The sequence below is a fragment of the Drosophila santomea genome, chromosome 2L (genome assembly GCF_016746245.2).
Source record: "Drosophila santomea strain STO CAGO 1482 chromosome 2L, Prin_Dsan_1.1, whole genome shotgun sequence".
Classification (NCBI taxonomy): Eukaryota; Metazoa; Arthropoda; class Insecta; order Diptera; family Drosophilidae; genus Drosophila; species Drosophila santomea.
The window spans coordinates 5,870,481-5,884,788 of NC_053016.2; the positions used below are offsets into that span (position 1 = coordinate 5,870,481).

A 14,308-nucleotide genomic window follows, 5' to 3' on the forward strand; every position below is an offset into this window, starting at 1 on the left:
TACGTAGGTTTGCTTTGTTCTTACAGATGCTTTTGCTTCCTGCCCTCTGAATTTGAGTTCTCAATAAGCTTTTGCTTCCACTTCTTAAAGTAGGAAGAGGAAAAGACAATTTTTACTACAAGCTGTAGTTCCCTAAAAAACCCTAAAGGATAAAATGTAATATTTATACTTAACAACTTTAAATGAATTACATTTATAACAAAACAAAGCTAATTGATGGCAACGAGCATTCCATTTAAATTAATGGCAAACTCAGCGTTCGAGATCAATCAATTAGAACACTAATTAGGCAATGCAAAACTACGGCATTATTTCTCTTTGCTATGCCATATGTTATATGCAAATATAACAACAATTTTTGTATAAATTGATTAGTGATAAATGCAATAAATCGCTTTGCTGACAGCTGACGAGTCAGATTAACATTGAAAAGCTTTGAAAATAATTTCTACTTACATATGTACATTTTCAATAGTTTGAAACTTGCAAAGTGGTTTGCACTTTTCATTTCAATTAGATTACCTCGATTCGGATTCCTCACCCTGATTGCATTTCATTTCATTTTATATCATTTCTTTTCTTTTTTTCTCTGTACTTGTGCCCGCAGAATTTGCCACTTGGCATACAAATTAATTTGTTTTAATTGCGAGTGCTCGGCACGTTCCTTTCAGATCTTTTCGAGCCGATTAGTCTGTTTTTTGTGATTATTAATTGCTCTGGGTAATTGTTCAGATTCAATTGAGATTTATGCGATCGAATGTTCTGGCAACGCAATGCTCCTTCGCCAATTAAATGCGTATTAATTGCAAAATGCCTATGATCTGGAAATCATATTCCCCTCCTCTATCAGAGTTAATTACGATTATCAAAGAGGTGTCGAAATGTTTGTTGAGTAGAAATGTTCAATTACTTTAGGGCGACATTTAACAATTGGCTTTGTCAGTTGCGAAGATTTTAGAATATTCTAGAACCGATCATACAGAAAAACACATACAAATCAAGTTTATTTAAGCAAAAAGCTGCTAAGCACACAAAGCTTTCTAATGTTTACCCAAAATAATGTATGCAATATTCTTATTTAAACATAAATTTATACTTCTAAGATACATGCAGCGTTTTGAAAAAGAATTGGTGGTATAATGTTCTAATAAATTTAACCTTATATACTTCTCTAATCTGAAATTTAATCCATGATTAATTTATTAGCTGCATCAACAACCACTGCATTTCCATAATTTAGTAACATTTTCCGAGAGATTAACAATGGAAATTATCAGCATATTATATATAATTTATGGTGTTTGGTACGCTTAGCCTTACCACTTTAAATTAGATTCTTATTCTGGATTTCCTCGACCGTTTTAACGATGTGCTAACTCACATTTAGGGCATAAACAATTATTGCATCTAATTATAACAGCGAGTGTGGGACTACTTTTATCTCGGACTTTTCCATTTCTTGGCATCTCCAAAGTGCTTGGATATACTCGTCGGTACTTCACTGCTGGTACTTCACTTCTATATATTTTCTCGCTTTGCCCTGCTTTGCCACCCACTTTTATTTGGCGCCTTTGGCTTAAACAGCCAGCAGTCAGTTTTATTTGCTTTTCAAATCGATTCCCAACACTTTCACTTCTCCAACGTACTCCCATTTCCCTGGCACTTTTCCATTGCCCCTCGCTTTTCCTGTGTGGTTGGTTGCTGCAACTTTTGCAATCAGTCTATTAGCTCGAATTCGTTCTGCTTCACTGGCAGCACCCACCCCACGTCACCCACCACACACTGCCTCCCCCCGGATTTTCCACACCCCCTCTCTCTCAGCCATCGAATTTTCCTCGGGAGCCACTTCAAACATTTTGGCGGGCGTAAACAAACGCAGCTGCAGCTTCAGTGGGGAAAATGGAAGGCACTGCCTCTTGCACATTCAATTAATTCAAAGCATTAAAACAATTAAACGTTTGTGGCTTTATTGACTTGGCCGCCCCCTGCCACGCCCCCCTTTGCTAAATGCAGGCCCCCACGCGCCCCCCTCCCCCACGCTTTCTGACCCAATTTTCACACAAATTAGTGCAGCTAATTTTTAATGATGATTTTTTCGGTTCAGCCACTTTACTTGGTATTTTTCATAATTTCCACTACCAGTGTTCATTTTTCTGCTTCGTAATATTTTATTTTTAGGAAATTTATTTTGTGGACAGCCCTCTTTAGAGAAACAATTTTTTGGCCGACAAGTGCAATTGAAATAAACATGAAAAACCAGGGAAAATCTGATCTATTTACTAGGAAGTTCGATGGAAATTTTTAGAGTGCAAATGAAAATAAAGAAGGCAGGTCACTTCCCATTGTAAAAAATTTTTTTTGGGATGAAGTGGCATGGATTCCCCAGCGCCATGCGTTTTATCTCATTTGCACCTAATTGTCATGCAAAAGCGCGCAAAAAAGCAATGGAAAAATGGGAAATCTAGAACAAAAATAAAGTTCCACACCGGCAGGAGAATTGCCAACAACTTACACAAAAAAAAAAACACCTTTCAAGATAGTATCCATTGTGCAGGAAACCAAAGAAAATCCAACCACCGGAATACCTCCCAATTTTTTTAACACCAAAGTTGTTGACTTAATCTGCATTTTGTTGGCATTGCCTGCTTTTCACATTTTCATTCAGCTGGTCAGCGAAAAGCGTGGCAAAAGCAATGAATGATAATTCAGCATGGCTCCACTTCTGTGTCTAGATTTTTCCCCAGAGAAATGGAAATGTATGAGCCACAAAGAATAAGAGAGAGAGAGAGACAGAGAAGAGCAGTGTCCAAAAGAATTTGGATATAAACAGTTTTTGCATTTTCTAGAGTAATCTAACGAGATGGAAGGATTTTGAACGGATTTATTTAAAATTTTCATTCAACAAGCTGAATATAATATATATTTTTTTATTATGATTTTATTAATTGTATGTGCATGTAGTGGTGAGAATAACATTAGAATTATTTATTGGATAACTTTGTGGAATGGATTTCAATGCTGTATGAAACAGAACCTATTCTTTCCTATGCTGAGCAGATCGTATATCATCCTTTGAGTGGGAAAGTTTTAGTATGCCTACTCCCTTTCCTTTGTGGAACAGCATCCCATTGAAGTCCTGCTAATTCATTGTCACCTTAAGCACAACAAAGAACCCTCTTCACTTTTTGCCTGCATTCTGCCTTTTGTTAAATAGTCGGTTTGTTTTTTGCGGCGCCTCATTTCGCACATTTTCCCGGTTTTTCCCCATTTACCCCACCATTGTGTTGTGCCCAGCTGTCCAGCTTTTCAGCGACCAAACAAAGCGAGGCCACATTTCCCCACCCTAACCCCTATATACGCATTTTCCAGCATTTTTCCTTTTGCATGGCATTAGTTCCGCACAGGTTTTTCCTCTGCAGCTCCTTCTTTCTCATTTATGCAGTCGGTTTTTTAAGTACGAAAATGTTGTTTTCCTCTTTCGTAGGCGCCTTTCCTTAATTTTTTCCTACAGTTCCTCAACCAATTTGTGTGTTAGCATTGTAAATTGCATTTGTTTTTTGTCCCCGTTTTATTTTACATTATTTGGCTTTTTACATCTTGTGTCCTACAGCAGCCTGCATATTTCCCTATTTATTTTAGTAGACGTCCGTTCTCTGTGCACTGTGAAAATAAGTAGTGCTTAAACAAACCTATAAAATCAAGATCACTTGAGATTTTTCTAACGGTTGTATAAATTAGCTGAAACCATGTGATTTTATTTCCTATTTTACTTGTTTCTCCCACGGTTTTATTTTCCTTAGGGATGTTTATCGTTATTTGTATTTTGTCATCATTGCCCGCTTCTTTTTGGCCCCAGAATTTTTCCTTTCACCCCCTGGTGTCCCTGGAGTCGCTTTAAGCGCTTTTATTACCCGCAATTTGCGCATTTTCACTTTTAGTTTTAATTAACTAAAAATTTGTGCGACGGCCCCGCCCACCGCCCCGTCGCTTCCCCACAAAAATTTGCCTGCGGCCTCAGCAACTTACCAACGTACCTCCGACTGCGCGTTTCCTTCTTTCTTCTTCCTTTTTCCTTTTTGATTTTCCATTTTTCATTTTCCATTTTTCTTGTTTCGTGCTTGGCATGAGCAGAATAAAATTTTGTTTTTCGCTATTTTATTTGGCGTCCCCGTTTTTTATTTTTACCATTTTTCGCACCGCGCCCGCTTTGCATTTAATTTGTGTTTATGTTTTCCTCACAATTTCTGTGCCATATTCTGTTGGTTTACTTTCTGGCACGCTTTTGTGTAATTTTTAGGTTTGCTCACAATTTTAATTATTTGCCAGTTGAGAAGGGGAAGTCCTGTTCAGTTGAGTTGCTTGTATTTATTGTGCAAGGGCTTCAAACATTCTGGTCTGAAGGAGTTTTCTCCCCCCTGCCATCCGCTTTGCATTTCCCCATTTATTTTTCCTCATTTCACTCATTTCACGTCAACGTTCAGAAGCCAATGATGGCAGAAATGTTTGCACTGCTTTTGTTTAGAATGCAAAGTCATTGGATTTACACTCAGACTAACAGGCAACAGTGCATCCTTGAATAATGCGATTTGATTTTAATATTTTAAAGATCGTCTGCATGGCAAGTGCAGCTAAAGCTTCATTGCCGAGTGACTACTGTACCTCGTTGGTGCTGGTCAGCCATGCTCGCATAGTATCTCGTCGGCTTGTGGCTTTAATTAAACTGAACTGAACTTTCCGACACTTTGTTAAGACAACAACAGACATTGGAAGTTATACTTATACATATATAGTATATCTCTCCCTGAGGCCTTTGTTCTGCAAACTAATTAAACATTGGAAGTGCCCCAGCCGCATGGCTCCAAATGTATTCATACCCCTTTAGTTCTTACCACTATTAATTTATTTTAAATCGTTTTCGTTGTTCTCGGTTTTTTACACTGCTCTCTTCCACTCCAATTACTCGTCTTTCCTCGTGGACTTTTAGTGATTGATGACTCCACTGAACTGGAGGTAACTTCATTTTGATTGCCTTGTCGAATTTGAGCGGCACCACTGGCACATCATTTGTTTGGTGCTGTTTTGTTTTGCCGGCAATTTCAATACGAGCACCGAAACATTCCCCCAATGCGATTGGCTTTTCAATTTTCCCCCAAAAAGATATAATACACGCTTTTCTTTACTCTCCTGTGCTGAATGGGGTCATTAATCACGTTGGAGTCGCCTCGATTGTTGGTGGTCTTGACGTTTGCAACTCGCTTTGTAGGCCTTTCTTTGCTTTCTTTGGCAGCAAACACACACAAATTTGTTACGGTCCCCGCACCAATTGATTTGTGTTTACACATCTAAGACATCATCAAAATGTTGTTCAATAGCGGGGGATAGGGTGGAAATAATTGTATAATTTTTTGTATAAATACTGCCATTGTTCGGCCTCAAAAGCGGTGACATCAGATAAAGGGATTTGGAAATGGAGAAGATTAATTGGGATTGGCCCTTTTCAGCTTAAGTAAAAACTTATAAATTGGGAAATGATATATATTAACTAATAAAATGTATAATAAAGAGCAAATCATTTATCAAAAGTTGTTTAATTTTTATATGAATGCTGTGATTTTCCAAAATTATTATATACTTTTTTATATTCATATTTTTACTGCCTTAATGAATCAAGTTTGTTAATTTACATCGTTGTTGCTATTTATATTTTTACATGGGATCCAAAAAACTTCTTAAAGCTTATCGTCAACAAATTTTCATTAGGTTTTGTTTATACATACAGGAATAAATATGAGTATTCGATCTGTGTTGTTTTCCTTTCTTGTTTATCTTAGTTTGTAAATTCCACCTTGAAATCAAGTAAGTTCCATTTGCATTGACTTGAGGTCAACGCCCCAATGTCCACCTGAACTCACTTTCTTCCATTCCTACACATTTACGTTACTGCAGCAGCTGTTTCCAAGTGCAAGTGCCACTTTTTACTTGCAATAAACACTCGAGGTGAAAAGCAATTGTACGGCTCCGGAAATTGTAAACAAAGAATTGAGTTTTGACCGAGTGAACAATGTAGAAGCTAGCAGAAATTCTAGCAAGTAGTCAAAAAAACCAAAGCAAGGAGGACAACATTTTCCCGCCCCAAAAGTGAAAAACCGAAAGGTCGAGCAAGAAAGAAGAGAAAAACTTCACCCAGAAAATCTATGAAAAATCTTTTGGCAAGCCATTAAATATGCCTAGCTGACGAGTGCTTTTCGATTGTTCCAATTCAGTGCAAATGTCTCAATCGCCCAGCCAAAGTTAATGAAGCCCAACAATGTGCATGTCGAGCAGCCAAATGAAGCCAATCGAGAATCGAGACATTACTCATCGACGAGGGTTCTCCAATTCTTCTGGTTGAGAAGACACATCCCGGAGAAAAATCAAACAATTGCCCAAGCAAGCCCATGCAAATTTGAAAAAAGGTAGCTGAGCTGGAAAGTAATATTATTAATGAGCTTAGGAGAAAAAAAGTTGCCGATTATGGGATGCTTAAGGGAAAAGCAAAATACAATTCATCTTCTTGGTGCTTATTGAACAAGCATTTAAGAAGTTTAAATGGCAAATAATGGTTAATAAATAAAAGAAAATTACCCTATTGCACTTAAGGTATTAATACTGAAATTGAAATGATTATAAAGTTGGTCTGGCTTGTTCTTCTTAGGAAAACTAAACTATCAAATTGTTTTATGAAAATTAATTAAATTAAAATCAATTTCCAAGAATTATTTTAATTTTCTCCACCCGTCTTGGGAGATCCCATCTCCTATGGTTTTTCTGACTAGAGAAACTGCTCGGTGACAAGTTGCCCTTTTCCTAATACCGTCGGATTTGGTTATTGAATTTCTGGGAAAATTTAATTGACTACCGAAAAGCGACAAAATCGAAAAATGAAACTCGAAGCCCTCGTCAAATCTTTAGACTGACATAAACTGATTGAATATGCGGGCGGTCGAAGAGATACAGACAGAGAAATTGAAAGGGCGAGAGTGGGAAACAATGTTTGAGTTGCCAACGGCGATTCACAGATTGCATCCGATAGATACACAGATACACGTATACTCTGATAACTGGATGGCTCTGGAGTTCGGGAGCTGGGGAGCTGGAGCTGCAGATGGACACCATAGAGTGGCAATTGCCAAGTGCACACGCATTGAGTCATTCATTCAGGCATTCCAACACTCATGCCGACTGTCGGGCGTTTAGTCAACCGCACAATGTGGCCCTCTAACGAATCGGGCAAGAAAGATACTATCTGCCAGATACTTTCGCATGCAGCTCAGCTAACTGAATTTATGTCTGCTGCAAAGACACAGAAACAGAGCCAGATAGTGATGATGATCCACAAGATGACTGGCTGACAGGCCGTTGATGGGTGGCCTGCTCTGAACTCTGCACCACATGTTGACTTCTTGTCTCGTTTCTGTCGGATAAACTTGTTATCATGGCTTGTGCATTTTTCTCTGCATTTGCTCTTGGCGCCTAGGTCGTGTTTTTAATTCTCAGCCTAATTAAATCATCTGGCCAAGCCGCCCCGCCCCGCCCCGTCCACTCTAATAAATTATTATCCGCCCCGCCGGCAATTTGTGGGTCATATCTCGACCAAATTTATGACAGCTTCGTTTCAGACTTGTGCTAAGTAGAACCAACCATAAATTGCGAGCAGACTTTTGAGTGCCACTAGCAGGTTGAGTTCAAGTTGGAGCTTTCAGCTCGAATCGCCAAAGTGGCTGAGTGGATTTTGTTAAGTAAGAACCCATAAATGTCAGGGAAATCGCATAAAGTTTTGAATGAATATGGTGCAAATTCAATGGACTGAAAGCATTGAGTAATTTATAAAAACAGAAGTGATAAACCCATAAAAATTTGAACTTATTTAGTTTATGCCAGAAATATACTTTATGAGCTCATAATTATAATTATTTAATTTCCAACCACTTTCACTCTTAAAGTCCCACCCCATTTAATAATCCTATTCAATCAATTGCCCATTCAGCTGAAATTCGGTTTACAGCTCTATCAAATTTCATATCTTTCGAGATCTTTGACCCATTTTCCCACCCCATAACCAAACCCATAAAAAGGCATTTATATCCAAAAACTATTACTTATCTAATAAACGGTCGTAAAAAACTCCAGTTTCATGCTTAGCCACAGAAGTCAAACGATCACATAAAAAAATGTGAAATAATAGAAAATGTCAACCAGTGTTGTGACCCAAAGTGAAAATTGTGTTTATTATCGCCAGTCAAATTGGAATATAATTTTTCCTGCCCATTAAAGGCAAATAAAAAGCTGGCCAAGATTAGAGGTTTTCGTCAGCTGAATGCCAATGGTCAGTGTGCGTGTTTCATGTGATGGTCGACCACAAATTGCTTAATTGGGTTCGAAAGGGGGAAAGGGGGGAAATACGAGGGGGCATGGGAGTGGCCACCGTGAGCCATCAAATGCTGACAACTTGAAGTGTGTCACACACAGTGTCTTCAAACAAATTATAGACGGCGCCCGAAGCGCTTCTCCCTTGCAGCTCTGGCAAAGAGTTTTCCGCTTTTCCCCGTTGCGTGTCTCTAATGGAAATTCTCTCTATGTGTCTCTATAGCAATTCCTCTCTGATTTCAAGGCGCCACTTTGGTTCACACTCAGAAATAATATGTAACAAAATGGGTTAGAAATTTGAATTTTCATGATTTTTTCATTTATTGCAAGGTTTATCAAACTTTGAAAAAATTACAAAATTTTGACATTTTAAACCTTTAAGTTCATAAGATTGGATAACACGCCATAAGATGGTTTTAATTAAATTTAGTTTTCATTCTTATACTTTTGTTTTGAAGTTCGATTTGAAAGTGGTTTATAAATTTGGCAATATGCAGTTGATTAATATAGCACATTTTTGCACAAACCTAAAAAAATATTTCTCGCAGTGCGTAAAGTGCATATGACATGAGCCAAGTGCAGGTCTCAAGCCCTCTAATTGATCAAAGGAGTGGAATGGAGGGGACTGGGTTCAGAGTTCAGAGTTCGTGATTCGGCTTATGGTGATGAGATGAGTGTCTATATGTGGAGCTGGAGGTCAGCAGCTGCCATGATGGGAACTCGGGGTCTAAGCAGCTGTGGGACATGAACATCTTTCGAGTGGAATATCATTGACTTTTGATATGATAATAATAGGATGGGCAATGAAACAAGAACGAGATCAGGGCTTGTAGCGTGCAACTGTCATTGATGTGATCTTTTTCTAAAGGTTAACGAGTATCAAATATTAAAATAATATTACTATTGAGTCTTGTGAAGTTTATTGGCCGAAGTTTCATGAGGTTGTACTCTCTTTACACAATACTCTTTAGATATTAGTCAATTTTTAAAGCTTTAAGACCCAAACAAAGGTCATTCAAAAACCTTAACCACCTTAAATGATGTCTCGATGCACTGCATTAGTTTTTTACACTGGTAGATTTCACGGCATTGAAGGGGATTTCCTCTCAAAACATCCATAAGATACATGAAAAATAAGATACATGAAAAATAAACAAAGTGCCACATGCAGCACTTGTCATAAATCCGAGTTGAGCCCGAGTATTTACAACCAATGAGAGTGGAAACGAAAATGAAATCAAACAGTGAGTGGGCACTGGAAAAGTTATGCACCCGCCAGATACATTTTGAAATCATTGATCCCATTGAAACCGAAAGTGGGCATTGCTAATTAGTGTTTGTCCGTTTGACCTGCCGTTTTAGGAGGGAAATGAAGCGGGATTTATTGTCAGTCACTGGAAACATTCAATAAATTAAGCGGCGGTCCTCAAAGCCAAAAGATACTTGTTGTGGGCTTTGCTGCAGTTTCCCCTTTTTTTGGTTAATAGGTATTTAAATCGATTCGATTAGTGAGATTCACGAACTGAGGATGGGAAAATAGGAATTTTTAATCAATTTTGCTTTTTTCTAGTCGTAGGAAAAATATCAAACGAAATCAGTTCTTATAAATTTTAATTTGATATTTATCCTCGAGCCAAAAAGTGCAAAATAACATAATGAAAAATACGTAAAATACATATTTTTTGTCATGAAAAATTTGCAAATTCATTTGAAATTTAACAAATTAATTGAATTAGTTTTTGTTTGCTAGCAGATGTATTTACAAACTCTACACTACCCAATTTGCTCTCAATTCGAGTTCAGCACCTCTGGCAGTTTTTACCTCAATTCTGCTCGACTTCGTCATCGGACTTCAACATTGATTTAGTTGGATTTCCGCCCGGCTGCCATCCTGATTCACTTTTCCTTTTGCAAGTTCGAGTATCTCGAGTGCATCAACAATTCCCAGCGCGACTCCTGTTTGTTGTACAGTTGTGCACACAACGACTAGTCAAGTTCGAAAAAATCGAATAATGGATAAAAAATGCTGGGCAAAGAAAAAACTTGTTCAAGCACTGCCATTGACAAGCGGAGAGTGCAACGTGCAATGACAACGGGAACATAAAAAGTATCAAGTGCTCCGTCGAACCGTTGAACTTTTGCCACGCCCACCGCCCCCGCACGACTGCCTACCAGAGTGAAAAAGGCGGCCTTCATTGATGGCTAAAACCGGAGGGAGCCAGCGCGATAGAGACGGGGCACTTTAGGTAAGAACCATAGAGAGAGAGAGAGGGAGAATGGTGCACAGAAAGAGACGGCGTGCACAGACCGAATGCCATTATAGTGATCTATGAGCTTGTTGAAGTTGCCAATATTGAGAGCGTAAATAAAGATTTCTGGCCAACACAACATAAATTAAAGGCACACAGTGCGTTGCAAAAGATTTCAACAGCCAACGAGCTTGAGTTGCATTCGCATTTAAAGTTAGTGACTAAACATTTGCCCATAAAATACGCCTAGCTATATGACCAGTGTATGACTTGCTCAATTAACTGGAAAAGGTTTTTGGAAATACTTATTTAACTGATTTTATGATATTAATAAAAATATGAGTATAAATGATTTACCTCAAAAGATCAACCATTTGTATGTTAAATAGTCGGTCTAATTGAATGCACGCAGTCCGAACTACATTTGAATTGAACAAAAAGTCGTTCGTCACTCGAAAGTTGAGTTGCATCACTCTGATCTTTGGTGACACTTTGGGAATTGCCCTATCACTTGCACTTTCATTCGACACCAGCGACAAACATTCGTAATTAGCTGAGAGCTCATTTACATCCCCACATCCACCCGAAACTCACTTGCCGCACGCTTATCGAAATCGATTATAAAATTGACACGCTTCTGACGCCGCACAAAAATAATAAAGAAATGAACAAAAAATACACTGGTGACGCTTTTGAAAATGATGCCATAAATTCACAAAATTATGACATGAAAAATAAAAGGCACACCAAACAGAAAACAACGGAGGAAAAAATTCATTATCAATTACGCCACTTAATTATTTTTATTGGAGCATAAAATGCTCCATTTCTCGGCGAGCAACACGCAAACAGTGTGGGATTATCTACCCGTCTCTTTCGCTGGCATTCAACCCATCTCTTTCGCTGGCTCTCTACCCATCTCTTCCTCTGCATTTGTCGCACATGTGTCAATGGAGTGCTAATTGTCGCGTGCCCACGTCCCCCTTGGAAAAAAATAGTAGGGAAGGGGACATTTTTCTGCCTGGGATTTGAATCCTTCGACAGTTTCTCTAGAGAAAAGCGGGGCAGAGAATTAGGTTGTTCGGTTGAGTGGTTGTAATAGCTCTGAAGCTTTTGCATAATTCGCTTGGTGTGAAGGGAATTATTTAAGGTGATTTTTGGGGCTTGGCAGCCAGTTAAACCAAATTGGAGGCGTTACCAGGCACGCACTTTCTAAACGAATTTTGAATAATTTATACGAGCATTATTCAACTGCAGTTGACACCAATGACTCCTAAATTGAGGGAATAATTTGGCAAAGCTGGAAAAACACGATGGAGTCATTTAATTTAAATTTATTTAGACAACGTGTTGGAAAACCCCAAAGCAGCAGCTCAAATATTCATTGAATTGGGGAAGCAATTGACACAAATTGTTTAAAATTGTCAGCCATTGAATCAATAATCAAGCCAAGATCTTGCCGCCTAACAAAAATAAGCACAGAGAATATTATTTTATTTTACATGAATCTAAAAAAGCAAAGCTCTACAAGCAGTTCTATCTAAACTAAAATAAATCAAGTTTGTACAAATCGAGCGAGCAATTAGCCAGCGCAGCTCTTTTTGTTCATTTCGTTGTTGGCCAATTGTCTAGGATTTTTTTGCCAGTTGCTACGCGATTGTCTGAGCAATTAAAAATCATTTAGCGGAAAAACCAAGCGAAAATTGGAGCGACATGTGTTGGTGGCGTTTATAGCGTATTAATTGACTTTTGTTGATTGAAAACTATTTCAATTGTGCGCTGTGGCAATCTTTTCTTTGCACTAATTAAATTAAGGCAAGGCTGCGGACCACCCACAGAAAAGTTGAGTCTTTTTGGCTCGCAAAAAAGCAGTTTAAATGCTTGTCAGCGAATTGCTTGCGTGAAAGTTGCACTACAGCAAAATACAGAGATTTGGTACTTTTGCCAATTTAATATTATACATTACATTGAGTTCAGCCGTTTCACTTGTCATAAGACTGAACTCCATAGATGGCAGCGCAGCTGAGACTCAATCGATTGAAGACAAGCATAATCTATGGTTTTAAGTTTGATGTATATCCATTTCAAAATGATTTTTAAATACAATGTAGCTGTTTGGCTTGATGGTTACATAAATTGTTCACAGTTTAAGCGAGAGCAATGCCGAATCTTAAGTGTCCTGCAATTCATCCACTCCAATAAAGTCTTAAATGGTTTTGTTAGATGGTCTGCTTTGGCTGGTAGTTCGACCGATGATTGATGACTCGATGGCTCGTTATCCATTGGAGGCCGGCACTTGAATACTAAACACCCAAGTGACTCAACAATTTGCAGGTTGCAGAAGCGACGCGCACGCACCAACAGAAAGAGACGGCAGTCAGGGGGCAGAAAGAGACGGCTAGCAAGGCACTCCCACACACGATTTATAGTTTGGTTTCTGCAATGTTTGCATATGAGATGATTATGTCTGTGGGTAGTTTGCAAAGGCATAACAAAAAGGGAATATAATTGCATTCAGCCCTGGCAAGTGAAATGTTTTGTAAAAAAAGATTATCCGCGTATTGTGCGGAATTTGATATGTAATGAAAATTAATTACATGGGAGAATGATTGCTTTTTAAATGCTTTTCCAAAGCATTACAAATTTATAGTATTATTTAATTTTCTCTTAAGCTAATATACATTAGAGATTAATTTATTTTGCTACCCACATCAACTTGCCAACTTGCAATCGATTTCCCTTAATTTTGAGTGCTTCTCACATGAACTTGACCATATGCCTAGTCTCGAGTGCAGTTGTTCAAGTATTTCCCTACTCCATCTGCCGCCAATTTGAACATCATGTTAGCAAAACACTCCCCGAAGCTTGTTGAGCAACAGTGTTTTGTCTGCGGGCTTAACTACTGGCAGTAACTATTTTTATACCCTCCTATAAAAGAGCGGAAACTTTGGCCAGCCCCGAATGGCTGAAGGTCTGAATGGCTGAATGACTGAATGGTTGAATGGCTGCCTCACATTAGCAAGTGGCAGAAATGCTACAGAACTCTGACTTAGACAATTGCAACTTTGTTTCGATCCGCCCACGGGCGAAACTTCTGAACCCAACTCGAGTGCAACTGCTATAATATTCCCCACCTTCTCTTCTCTTTTTTCGTTGCAGGTAAGTGCTGCAAAGACATTAGAAGACAACGATGGCCATGTAAGTACCCGCCACCAACATGAAACCCACCCACATGTCGGTTTCCGCGGCAAACTGGCAAACAGTTGTGGTCAAAATAATAGCGGATGCACTAGCTATCTCTAAAAAGAGATGGTGTTTTTTTATGTAAACATTTCTCCTAATGGTGTCAATAAATGACTACAATTTTCATACATATATACCGTAGTATTCGGTATTCTACTGATTCATCTTGAGTCTGTATACCATTTTCTATTGGTCACAGAGCAATATTCAGACCTAGTGTTTTCCTAACTAATAGTTATTAAAACACAAAGCCATTGTGTGCTCATTTTAAGTATAGTGTGTTACATAAAATGTATCTACAAGTGCCTAGCATGTCGATCTGTCCTTGTGTGTCATGTAAAATATAGACACGCAAATTGAGCTGAAAGCACGGCGAAGCCACAGTGCAACCACTCCTGTCAATTGCCGGC

General features: G+C 38.5%; 1 protein-coding gene across 3 annotated transcripts in view; it reads left to right on the top strand.

The window, feature by feature from the left end:
• Positions 1–14,308, top strand: part of LOC120456255 (putative mediator of RNA polymerase II transcription subunit 12) — a 60,164-nt gene that overhangs the window by 25,752 nt on the left and 20,104 nt on the right. The window contains exon 2 of one of the 3 annotated variants that reach the window (XM_039642986.1): positions 13,815–13,853. The exons of the other annotated variants lie outside the window; for them this stretch is intronic. Within the exon in view, the coding sequence (XP_039498920.1) occupies positions 13,815–13,853 (39 nt within the window). The remainder of the gene's footprint in view (positions 1–13,814; positions 13,854–14,308) is intronic. 3 annotated transcript variants of the gene reach the window in all.